Source organism: Colletotrichum chrysophilum (genome assembly GCF_026319265.1).
Source record: "Colletotrichum chrysophilum strain AFK26 chromosome Unknown scaffold_10, whole genome shotgun sequence".
NCBI classification, from domain to species: Eukaryota; Fungi; Ascomycota; class Sordariomycetes; order Glomerellales; family Glomerellaceae; genus Colletotrichum; species Colletotrichum chrysophilum.
Window position 1 is genome coordinate 314,096 of NW_026517297.1, and position 12,820 is coordinate 326,915.

The following is a 12,820-nucleotide window of genomic DNA, read 5'->3' on the forward strand; positions in this document are numbered from 1 at the left end:
TGCGCCGTTCGGTGCTGGCCTAGCCCGAAAGTTTCGGCGATGGTGGGTCTTCCGGCGTCCGTCACCGGAGGCAACGGACCGGAAAGCTAATCACTCGTTAAGGAAATAGGCTGCCTTGCCATACTACCACTCACTGAGTACCTTAGCCATGAAGCCATTAGTGCTGTGCAGGATATAAGTGACCCGGCGCCATGACCTTATTTCAATCATGTCTAGCAGAGCTTTATCGTCTATTCATTCTCTTTGTCGCATTCTACTGTATGTACCCTGAAGAAACGTCGTTCTTGTACTTCTTGTACTGTATTCCAATTTCCATCGCATCATCAGATATCCCAATACCCAAGCCAAACCCATAACAAAAGAAAAGAAAGCCAGACTACCTCATTTTGACCAGCATCTTCTGCTTGCTCTCCACTTCAGATCCGCCGGTGAACAGATCCACAACCCAGCCCTTGAACCGCTGCCAGAGCGAGCAAATCTTGTCCCAAAAACTGAAAAACGCCCTCTTCAACCACTCAAACAGGCCCTCCCAGGGTATGAAGTAAACCGCAGCTCCAGCCGCCACCCCCAGCACGACAGCAGAGCCTGCCGCCGTCGCAACAGCGCTGACCTTCACACCCGCAGCCCCAATCTCCAACGCATGCAGTCCGAACGTGTACTTCGCATAAATCCCGCCCGCGGCGCCGCTCAGCCTCACGCCGAGCTTCGCCGCCCCCGTCGCCAGCCCCAAAATCGACGACACGATGCCCTTCACGTCCTCCCAGCGGCTCTTGCCCGACAGGTTCTGGAAATGCTGGAAGATTTCGTTCTGCTCCGCGCCGTCAAAGTTGTTGCGGCACCGTGCCCAGTGCGGCAGCGTGACGATGTCGCTGAGCTTGATGCGCACGCCGCGCTCGTCGCCGATGATGAGCGTGTGGTTCTTGTGCCGGTGAGCCTGCCACTTGTCGAGGCGCACGTTGTTGTACGTGGCGGCGCCGTCGACGAACAGCTTTCCGTGGTCGCGGCGGTCCGCGCACCGCAGCACCTTGAGCTGGCTGAAGTGCGGGGGAACGTCGAAGGTGACCTCCTCGATCTCGGGGCTGAAGAGGAGGTTGAGGACGCGGTGCTTGGCTGAGAGCTCGGCGGCGTCGATAGTTTGCTGGAGGAGCTCGACGGTGGTGAAGAGCATGGGCGGAGCTATTCTCAGTGTCAGAAATGTTGGTTGATGCACTTGCAACATGCAGCAGGGGGGTTCTCTTACTGTCTCGTTCGAATATTCCTCGAATGTATTTGCAAGCCATTTCCAGCTTGTGAAGACTCTCTTCGCGGACAACGCAGACCGTGAGGCTCTGCTTGTTCCTTTCCCTCACGGTCACGCCAGCGACGACGTCTACCTCACGTCTGATAGACTTCCGAGACAGTGTGGCAGTGGATAAGCCGCTGTCAGAGCCGTGGACGGAGGCGGCGGAGGAAACAACGGCGGTGGACATCTCGAATGGCGGTGAGAGATAGCGGCGGGCAGACTTTGGTAGTTGGGCGTCAGCTGCAGTGCCGTCCAGCGGACAGGAACACAGAAAATGAACGTCCTGATTTCAAGTAGGATGTCCGCTCTCAAGATACAAACCGTAGCTTCTGATGGTATCGAATGGGGTTCTTGCGGTGACACTGAAGAATGAGCGAGAGGGTATATAATATTGGGCCGTGAGAAGCATGTGCTGTGGGTTCAAAATGCAGGGGAGGTTCGGCAGCCAATGGCGGCTCACGTTGACAGGGGTGCTGTGGTCCCGTGGAGTTGACACCATACGCACGCCGACTTTTCCATGTGGACTATCGTGAGGAGACCAATGAAAATACAAACAATCTCGTCGCGAGGCGAGCAGAAAGCTGTTTGGCCATGACTGTCATTGTCGCCCAGATCCACCTATGGCTGTCGTGGCAGTACCCCAAACCGGTGGTGCGTCCCTGTGTGGGCCCAGTTGTGGACATTATCGCCAGCCAGTATCAGCTTTTTGTTAGCGAGTCGAAACCACCAGGAAAATTGGCCATGTGAGAGAGATGCCTGGACATCGTCTAATTTTACTAATTTTAACGGATCCACGTAATTCACTTTGTTAAATTCTTCCCATCATAAAACTTGAAAAGAAGCAGATTTCATAGAGTCAAGTTGCGGTGCCCTCATATGTCCGCTTTAACCAGTCTCGCGAGACTCTTGATATGTTGAATGAGCCGAATAGTACTTAGTCGATTTCAAGTCTACTCTTTTTCAGGTTGAGATCAATAGAGAGCTTTTCCCATCAGATACCCATGACGTTGTAGAATCTACAGCCAGGGCCGAGACTGGTAGACTCTGACCTCAGGCTACCTGGGTAGCAGGGAGTCAGACACGGAAGACCTGGCGCGGGGTCATGCCGGAAGACAAGTTATGCCGCTGGGAAGTGTTCTTGAATTGAGGATCTGGCGGGGTACTTGTCTGGGCGACCCGCTTTGTGGGTGGTGAGGTGCATTTCGATCGGGATGCGTGGGTAAGGTATCCGTGTTCCCGGGGGCCGAGCAGAGACCCGCCTCTCAGAGCAGGGCCGGGCAGGTGGATGCTCATCTTCGCAATCTTCAGTTATCTTTCGGCAGGCCTGCAACCATGAGATTGACAAACGAGGAGAAACGCATCCATTTGTTCCAGGTCGCGTCCCTGCGCTGCTGCCAACCCGGAACCACCCGCAAGCGGTGCTTCTTCCGCTGGAACCACGTGGAACAAATGTCAGTCCGCCTCTTCACCATTTACTCAACATCATCGGAGACTCATGCCAGACTCCGTAGGATTAAACAGTGGGTGTGACGAGACATTTCCGTACATAAAATACACGCAACCTAACTTAGCAGATTCAAGTTGTGGCCTGCGGTCTTAGCCATCTCCCGCTCCATACAACAAAAAGCTTTTGAATCGGCAACCAACAACGAACCGGGCGCCATGTTCACCTTCCCAATACTCCCCATCCTTGTCCGTGGACTTTCGTACGTTTGTATCTCAACCTCTGGTTCAGAGCAGCAGGATGCTAACGCTGGTTGAGTACTACCGCGCTGGGCGATAAGCACCGTCTATGTGCTTGTACAAATACTGCAGGCAACGCTATTGATGACACCCTTACCTCGACTGCTGTCGATAACAAAGGAAGTTTTGTCATAAGTGAGATATGATTGTCACCTTTTTATTTACAATCGCTCGTCAAGCTGTCGCGAAGCCGCTTACTAACAAGACCAGACCTGAAAGTCTGGACCGCGGATGAGGGAGCACCTCTTGCAGGAAAATATGTGACTCGCTCTTCCGTTTTCCCATTGTGGGATTTAAGGACTCGGTTAACTAAGAAACTAGGCGCATGCTATCGACGGATGTTTTCTCGGATCGCGTAGCTGCGACGGTAGCTTTATCGGAGGAGACGAGATGAATGGCCTATGCGGAGAACACAGCACCTGTTTTACCCCCACGAAAGGCGACTACACGTTTTGATAGATTTCCAGCTGTAACGGCCTACTGTTATTCGCAACTGCATTGTCTGGCAATTCTGAGACAAGAAAACCTTTGCAGCAGGGCAATCTGTGACAGTTAACTGCTTGATGAATGATGAGCACAGCTGGCAGTACTACTTATATTTCTTGAAGCCTTGTAGAGAGCTGTCAGCTCTCTACGTGATGTTTTACAGTGTCTTCAAGTGTTTCTTTGCCCTAATCTCAAACCTTTCTTCCTCATTTGTATCAATATTGATGCTAGATAATGTCTCCATGCAGCCTGTGAAGCCAAAGGCAAACATATCTTTATGATAGGTTGGGCACGGTGAGCACACAAGCCCAACCACGCATCAAACAGCACTCGTATCTAGCACTTCGTGAATCACGAGAACGGAGTAGGACATTTCTTCGTTCTTTACGCTACCTCTTGTATCTTGAGGTGATCTTATGAATGTTGCTTAGGATAGAACCAATACCGTCATATTTACACTGTTGGTGCCATGAACCGCATCCCACTTACAGCTATCGCCGTAGTAGTACTCCAAACCGTATATCAGTCTTCATGCAGGCTAGTAGAGACCTAGCGCCAGCAAGTATCAACCTATCGGTGACGACTTATAAACCTTAGAAATGATGGTCGCAGGTGATGAAAGGGCATGGATATCGCGAGGTTCTAAGTCTGGTGTATGACGACGCAGATGTTTCTTGTCAGATCACATGCTTCAGGCATTGCAGAATCTAACTTATTGTGTCTCTGTTTCCGCAGTCAAATCTCAGGAAATAGCGAGGCTAGAATCCATCCATGAATAGACCTCTACGCAGCCAAAGAAGGGACTGCTTGGTTTTAGATTGCGTCTGGGAGCATGAGCAGCGCCAGTTCATGAAGAAGAAGACATTAAGCGTCAAGCTGTAAGATAAGCTGCGCTGTCGGCTAGTTGGCGAGTGGAGTCCCATCTGGAATCGCAGATCGGTTGTCTCTTTCAGGGCGTGTTGCCCCGCTTTGGAAGTAGTGAGATGCAGTTTGACAGGGCGACTACATTGCCCGTTCACAGCCCCTGACAGCCGAGTTACAAGGTGTGTGCTTCAGCGGCCCAGGCGGAGAGATGTCTCTCGGGCCGGGATAAGCGGAATCCAACCCACCATCCATAAAGGCTGCGTCTGCTGCCGGCATTGTGTGGTGTACCCGGGGCGGGTAGTAATTTAGAGGTTGGGTGAAATGCCTGAGCAGCATGAGGAGACTTGCGGACCCAACATTGCATGGTTTCCCCATCATCCTGAAGAGTCGATACACTTACTGGATAGGCGGCGTGTTGCCCGACTCCTGGGGCTGTGAATGTTCGTCTCCGCGATAGGGATCGGTGATAAGGTTCCTGCGATTTCCTTAAGGTACCGTACATCTAGTAAACAGGGTGAGGAGTCCCCTGCAGTAGCGTGCTGGAGCTGCTGCACCGCTGCGCCGCTGCCAATACCGAACCTCCGTCACGTCTTTCTTTTGCCCATCCTGAAGCTCCCACGATTGTTGAAGTTACCACGCGTAAGGCCAAAGGGACCTGGTTCATAGCTCTTGGTACTGTGATGCATAGACAAATCTTCCGGTCTCGTTGCTAGCTCCAGGTCCCTTGGACGCATACAAATTCGATAATGGCGTTGGCATAGGACGGTTCATCGATGCAGTGTTCCTGCGAAGTACGAACCGCGTCATGCATCTCGCAGTCTTTCTGGGGCCACCATAGCAGTCGTTGGTCTTGGCCCCCCAATCGTGATGATGGAAAAGATCCTCACACAATTGTCCACGCCGGTGTCCTACAAGAATCATCCGCCACCCATGGTGGTTGCTTCTGAACTTTGCTTTGCAGTCAACTAAGGTCGTGCATTGCGAGCATCTCGAGTGCTTCTTGTACAGATTTACTCACGATCCCATCGCCACCACCCCTTCATCCCGACTCAAGGTTCAACCCAGCCGGCACGGCCCCATCGAGAGAAAGGGTCCCTTGGTCATCTGCGAAATCTATCGCTGACTGGCGCCACAGCCGTTCCTCCTCGCCAACCTTGATCCCAACTTCACCCGATAGCCCAGCACCTGGCTGAGCTTATTTTTCACCCCATGAACGACCGGTTGCCGTCGCTTTCGAGCGAACCGGCTGGTCAACATCATGCCCATCAGCGATTACCCGAACTAGCGTCTTTACCTCCAAACGCGGCGCCGGTCTCGCCCACGGCCGTTTTGCACATCAGCAACCTGACGCAAGCGTCGGCTTAGACGCCGGCTTTAATATCGACTTTGGCATCGACTTTGACGCCGACATTGCTGCCAACTCAGAAGCCAACTTTGACATTGATATCGATATCGATGTTTCAGCGCTAACAATCGGCGACGCCAATGCTACAGGCGTCGACGACCTCCCCCCCCTTTTTGGGGCAATACGGCCGTCAGGCTCATCCTGACGCGGGGTCATGGAATCCTTTGGGGGTCACATCACTGCGCATCCAGCCGGAGTGTCACATTGCCCCAGGTTTTCCCAACCAGCAATTGCTATCACCGAGCACCGCAACTCCTAGCCGAACTGCGTCGTCTGTCTTCGACACCTGCAGCATCCGCAGTGGAGTAACGGCCGCTTCTCAATCCTTGACGATCTGCGAGTTCTGCTCGAAGACGTACCGCAGCGTGAGACAGAAGAACCGGCACCAGAGGGCGGCCCACGGCAACACGTTTCGATGCAGATGCCTGTACGGAAGTGGACGAAGAGACAACTACCTTCGGCACCTTGGCAATTGCAGGAAGCGGCAAGATACCGATCAGCAGTTTACTTGTAAATGCGGTGAACGGACCGACGACTTCAACAACCATTGGGCGCATGTCGGGGTCTGCAAACTTCCTCCCGGGCGGCCTGCGGCCAGCTCTCGCAAAGTTCAGTGGCTCCCATTCCCTTCCGCAGGGTAAACTTTTATGGTCCCTTGGGGTGACACAAATCAAGTTGCGCCCGGCGGTTGCGTCTTCATGTCCTTTCATGGGATCTATCAAACCGCGGCGATCGTGCTGCCGTCAACATTCTTTGAGGTCCTGTCGTTAATTCTTGAATATATATATACACTGCTGCAGCATCGTGTACACCTTCACCTTGATTTTATTTATGTGTCAAATGGAACATCGAACTCAGTCCTCTACTACGTACCACGTCGCTGCAAGCTTGTGTTGAGTTCTGCTTCACGTACTTCTAGGGGAGCGCGCGCTAACAGCTACAATCCGCCGGGAATAACAAGAAACCACCAACTGAGCGAAAGATGGTTCATACGAAGCCAGCAGCTTTGAGACCACAGATTTATCGCGTAGAACGACGATGACGACCAGTCTGAGAGATTTCGGCCTTTCTCTTCACGTCCCTCTTATATGTACATCGTAGAAGAGCTTATGATTACAAATAGTGCTGGCAACATTGCCACGGTTCTATTTCAGATGATGCCGCCTTGCAGCCTGCTTGGAAAGTCAAAGGCGCAGGCTTGCCAGGTCCAAATCCGACTCAAGCTGATTGAGACGGTCGCCACAGAATTTGAGGCCCATTTCTGCCTGTAATTTCGGTGAGAGACAGCCCTATTATTGGCTCTCACGCCCCATTTGAGGTTCATTTCAGGGCCTTCTATGACGCAAGTCTTGCACTGCGTTTTAGACCTTGCTCTCAGTGAAGATGTGCGAAGATGTCGCAACAAGCTGAGCCGAGACGTCGGTGTCCAATTTTGGATTAGTTGGACTTGTGCTGGTCGCCTTGCCACAATCACCTGCAAGGCGACGATGTTGCTGCCTAGATGGCGCAGGCATGCGGATTCTTCACACGGAAAGGCCAGAAAGGATTTTAAATGTGCCTCAAAGTCGAAAACGTATCCGATTCGCCAATTGAGAAAACGTGAGCAAGATCATGCTCGGTGTAGTTTATGGCACGGCCGCAGGCTTATACCTCGTGAGCCCAGTCATTATGACTGATATAATGAGACTCATCCTTTGGAAGTTGAACCGCAAGGCTTCGTTGATGCCTGCTGAGCTACGAACCTGAACATGCGTTATCATCGAGTCTTTATAACAGGCACTTGGAGTTGTTTCTCGTATGCTTCATCTTTCTCAACGTACAACTGTCTCCCAAGGAACCGTTAGAAACGACGAAACCTCTCGCAACATGCCTAGCGCTCTGCTGAGAGTAAGTCCAGCAACTCCAGATTTTCAGTAGCTAAGATAATTGATCACGAATTTCAAATTAGACTCGGGCTCCCATAGGGTTGGCCGAAATGGCGGTTGCCACAAATCCAGGCGGCCACGAAAACCTCATTGGAGACAAATACCAGATCAAATGTCGTAAACCTGAAGTCAGCGACGACTACCTTGACTTTTACATCGTCACGAATACAGATGGTGCGCAGTTTGAAGCTCAGGCCTTCTCGGCGATGCCGCGAGAGAGGGAAGGACTGCTTCAAGCTCGTCGACGACGCATGAAACGTATTTATCGCTCTGACAACTTTGAGGACGAGTTTGAGTATGAGGGGCGCCGCTTCCTTGTCTCCAAAGTACAAAGAAATCAAAAAGAATGGATAGACTTGGAAGCACAAGTGGGCGGGCGACGGCAGCAAGAAAACTTGCCCTCGCCTCCGGAGAAACGCATCGAGAAGCTCCGGGCTGTGATTCCAGGAAACATCGACGAAGGCGGGCCGGCAGAATCTCGTAGGTCCGAGTTACGCGGAGATGCTGTCAAAGCACCACAATCATCCAGGTAACGTGAATGAGGCAACACAGGGGCGCAAACTGTGTCTAGGTCGGTACGAACTCTGAAGCGCACGCCTGGTTTGCAGTATTTGGTGAATCTAGCGTTGCACTCACACGCCCAGCCCCTGCAAAAAAATACCTTGAAAGGCTAGTCGCTGGAGCTTGGCCGGTCCCGGACGAAAGTGGGCGTCTTGGTCGGAGCGGTTGAGGAGAACAAAGCGGAAAGTCTATCTCAATCTAATATTGACTACGTCGTTCGAGCCTGACCTCAGGGGGCTTCTACGTAAATATGGTAATCATACCTAATCAAAATAAAATTTATAGGCAGATCGTTGGCATATTTTGCCGCGATGTGCACTCCCAAGTTCTCAACCGAACATCGACCACTTCAGGCATCGTGCAAGTAGGTGTGATTTAGTTCTCGATCTTCCCGAAGTCTTGTATTTATTTATCTATGTCCATAGGCTGTGCAACCGAACGTGCCAACAGCATCACGGCATCCGACTCAAATAGTGCGCTTTCGCTCGCATCATTGGAGCAGAAGCCGGAACTGCTGTAAACGTCCTTCGAGACGCTGGCACATTCGTTCCCACCAAGCAGCAAGCGGAGCAAGCCTTTCTCAGTGCCCTCCGGGAACAAGTGTTTCGGCCGTCCTTGATAGCCCTCTGCAAATAAGACGCAGAGCTCTTGATCACTGTCAGTACTCAGGGGCACATGGCCACGCGAGAAAGCCATCTCTGTCTTCCCGGTACTTTTTACACATTGCGCCGTCGCGGAACGGTGCGTTGTTCTCCACTGCGCCACGCTCCGCTCCCTCCCCCCCTGACCTGGCACTCACTGAGCGCGCTGTCCTGGCCATTCACGTCACACTTCTGGATTCGAGGTCATGGGCTGCGACTTTTCATTTCTACTGACATAACTTCAAGGCGCGTTTATAGCACACAGAAAGGCAAGGAAATTTGGAGGAGGGGGGCGGGAGTTTGTCGATGCCGACCAATCTTCGCCGCTGCGGGGGGAGGGGGGGGCACTTTCCCGCCCGGCTGCTCCGGTTACGCAAGGTCTCCGGGTACTGAAGAAGATGTGAAGGGCCCTTGATTTCAATCATTCCCTGCTGAACTACGCGCTTCGCGCCTCTGAGGCTTCTCCAAGCCATCATGATGTGCCTCTTCTTCAACATCAGCCCAATGGCATCGTTGACAAATGCCCTCAGAGGCACAAAGGCACATTAGGCAATGTGCCTCACATACACTCCGCCTCCTGATACTTGACCAAAGTCTATATGCTCCCTCATGAAAACATGTCCACTTCCACCGGATTCTTTTTGCATTAATTGAGCGGGTTCCCCGTGTGTCCCTCTAGTGCACAGTTTCACTCGCCTTCACAACCGCGATTCACCTGCTTTTTGCTCAAGAAACTACCTTTCCCGTATGAACTTGCCTTCTTTTTGTCGACTTAACCACCGATGCAGTGATGAAGTAACGAATAAGTACTGATAGCGTGCCATAGTCCTGCGACTTGATGATTTCCACGGGACAGTGAACATGAGCAACCAGCCGCACCCCCAAGATGGGACAGCTGGCTTTGGCCGTGACCGTCCCAACGGCAACGGCAACGACAATGCATTCATTGCGCATCATATGCCGGCCAGCTCGATCGTAACTTCGGGCGGGTATCCGAATAATCCACCCAATGGTTACTCTCATCCGAGTACTGCCTTCGCTACGGGCGGAGCTGCCGGGTTCGCTCCTGAAATCCGGTCTCCCCAACTCGAAGGATATGGTGACGCAGCTCGCACCACATTGGAGAGCAGAATAGCATTGCAAAGCAGTTCGCTTAGCGAGCCTTGGAATCCGTTCAGTGCAGTTCACCAGCCCTCGACAACATTTTACGGGTACCAACATCTCCCTATGCAACACGCCAACATGCAACTTCATGGGTACCCAGGCCTGCCCCCATTGGGCACCCCGGCGTCGCCCAGCCAAACCGGTAACTCCAATCGCTCCACGCAATGCGAGCAGTGCAGCAGCATTCTCGGTACCCCCAGAGAGTGGCAGCGGCACATGCGAACAGTTCATGGTACAGTGAGGTACATCTGCAAGTGTTTTCATTCGCCTACACGCAAAGACAATTACATTCGGCATCTGACGAAGTCCTGCAAGATGAAGCACGAGGCCGGAGGGTCTTTCTTTTGCATCTGTGGGTTGGAACAGAGCATCTTGGACGAACACTTGACTCATGTCAAACGCTGCGGCAAGCAGCAAGCTGGGCGTCGCTCAAACGGCTCCCAATTCAGTGTTGAACGGTCGGGATGATTCAACGGTGTGGATACACAACATGGAATTGAGTTTCGGTTTCAAGACTCTCTCAGTCTTGTCGGGCCGCATTCTCACATTTTGTGGCGTTGTAAGGGTGTTGTGGCTCTTGGGGTTTGCCTGTTGTCGGCGGTGTCTTGATGAAAACGGATTGCAAGGGCGGTGCATGCCTTTCGGTTAAATCATGCTAGAGGATGTTGTACTTAGATTTCTTTAGCGCATCAATCCAACCTGCGTCGGCATTATTTGCTCCGTCTGATGGCTCTTCGTAGACGACCTTTATGCTGATAAGTAGTGTCTGGCGATTTGACAAGAGACGTAGGTCACTTGACGTTTCTGAAGGCTGCCCATATTGCATCAGCGACGCTACGATACGCCGTACATACCGACAATGAACAGAAGTGCCAATCCACCCCCGGAACCACAGATCTGTCCGTCAGCGTGCGCAATCCATTCCAGGTGACGTCGCGTCTAGGCGAGCGGCAACACAATTTGCATCATCCCAAACGAAGGACAAGCGCCTGAGACTAGGTTAAGCATTGTGGTGGAGTGTTGTGTTTGAAGAATGAAGTGCATTGCCATTCCAAAAAACATCGCGCGGCGTCTTCGACCTTCAAATATCTGCGGAAATCGCCCTCTTTGCCCAAGACCCCTGAGGCGCCCCAGGATGCCCTCGTTCGCATCTCCGCCCAAGTAGGCGTCTCGTTAGGCAGCACTCCTGAAGGCGGTTCCAAGTCCCCATTGAGGCGCATTTTTTGGGTGCATCCTTTACCGGTAACACACCACTGTACAGGGTCAAAATTACGCCGGCAACAGGCGACCAGTCAGGCATCCGAAGGCAGCTTGGGCTGGGTCGAAAGACGGCACAAGATTCGCAATGGCGCAACCCAGTATTCCCAGGTCAGAATTGGCAATTGCCATTAGCATTGGATTCGCCGGCCTCATTGTCGAATGCATGATCTCGTTCTCACTTCCATCTGGAACTGCGCCTTGCTTGAAGGCTTGCTCTGCGCAATTGTACAAAGCTAAAGCAACCGTTACTACAGTCCCTCAGCTGCTACACATTGCTGCCTGAGTCTAATCGAGCATCACGTTCAACATAAATATCGCAAGAAGGCTTCCAATGCCACTCCAACAATCTTCCTGTTTTTCTTAACGATATACAGCAGTCTTCGAGTTCAGAGATGGCCACATGCATACCGGCCTTTGACACTTAGATATCCTCTGGATTAATACAAATTTAGTCCGAAATCTTAGGAATCACCATGATACTCAAGACTCGGTCTGGCTCACAGGTAGGTTCTGAGGTATTTATTATGTATAGAGACTCATGGCATCGGATGCAATGTTCTCAGTGTATTTACCTTCACACAAACAAGCAGCTAGAATAAGTGCCCGTAACGGAACTGCCCCAAGAGATATTAGGACTATCAACTAAGTCAACGACGTAGGCAGCACATCCCTCTCAGGGGATGGACAAGGGGCTATTTAGTATGGGTTAGGTACCGGTCAGATTGGTCTAAGCTGTAGTATCATGACACCAGGCAATGTCAGAACTTTCGCAGCCGAGCTCTCGTATGCTCAACTCCAAAGGGCACAGGCCATCCGAGCTTCCTTTCCAGAGCCGGCCGGTCAATGTGGGTCTCTAGGCCGGGGCCGTGATGGGAACGGTAGATCCGAGAGGTTAATTGACGACAGGACGGAGCGGCTTCTTTCGGGGCCAAATTTTTGCTGGCCTCGCTTTTTAGTGATCATAGGGCACCATATCACCCAATGATATGTCAGTATCTGGCTTTGCCGTTGTGCCACACGTTTGCATTGCTGCGAGATGTGTCGTGACAAGGCCTTGCGGGTAACTGATGGACTTGAAGGAGCAGATCGTAGAATCTGGGCTTGAGCAGAGTCGGCTACCCCACGAGTACTGCAACACTGTGCTTTGAGGTGCATTTTGGATGCATGGCATTACCACTCTCGCCCGACTCATTCCCCCGTTAAACCCGTCCCAAGGGAGGGTAGCGCGCCGGTGGTCTTGGCTTGGGCTCACGAGTGGTGCTGTCTAGTACTGTTACGCCAACGCTTGTCGCCTTTCGACCGCATTGGAGAGAAAATAGACCTCAAATAAACCTCACGTTTCGTCCTCGTAAAACCCTGCTGTCCCCGTCTCATTCATGACTTTCTCTCTTCCTCTCGTTTCATTCTTTAATTCATTCTGTTTGGCACCGTCACTACCGATAAGACCTCCAACATCAACACTTCCGCAGTACTTCGTCTTGGACCCGAC

The 12,820-nt window shown here is 52.0% G+C and overlaps 1 protein-coding gene across 1 annotated transcript; it reads right to left on the reverse strand.

Annotated features, from left to right (window-relative positions):
- Positions 1 to 376: 376 nt before the first annotated feature.
- COL26b_002129 (uncharacterized protein) lies at positions 377 to 1,469 on the reverse strand (the record flags this gene model as incomplete). Its single annotated transcript, XM_053175058.1, has 2 exons — positions 377 to 1,176; positions 1,241 to 1,469. The coding sequence occupies 2 exons, from the start codon at positions 1,467 to 1,469 to the stop codon at positions 377 to 379; spliced, it is 1,029 nt and encodes a 342-aa protein (XP_053041002.1).
- Between the last annotated feature and the right edge of the window lie 11,351 nt (positions 1,470 to 12,820).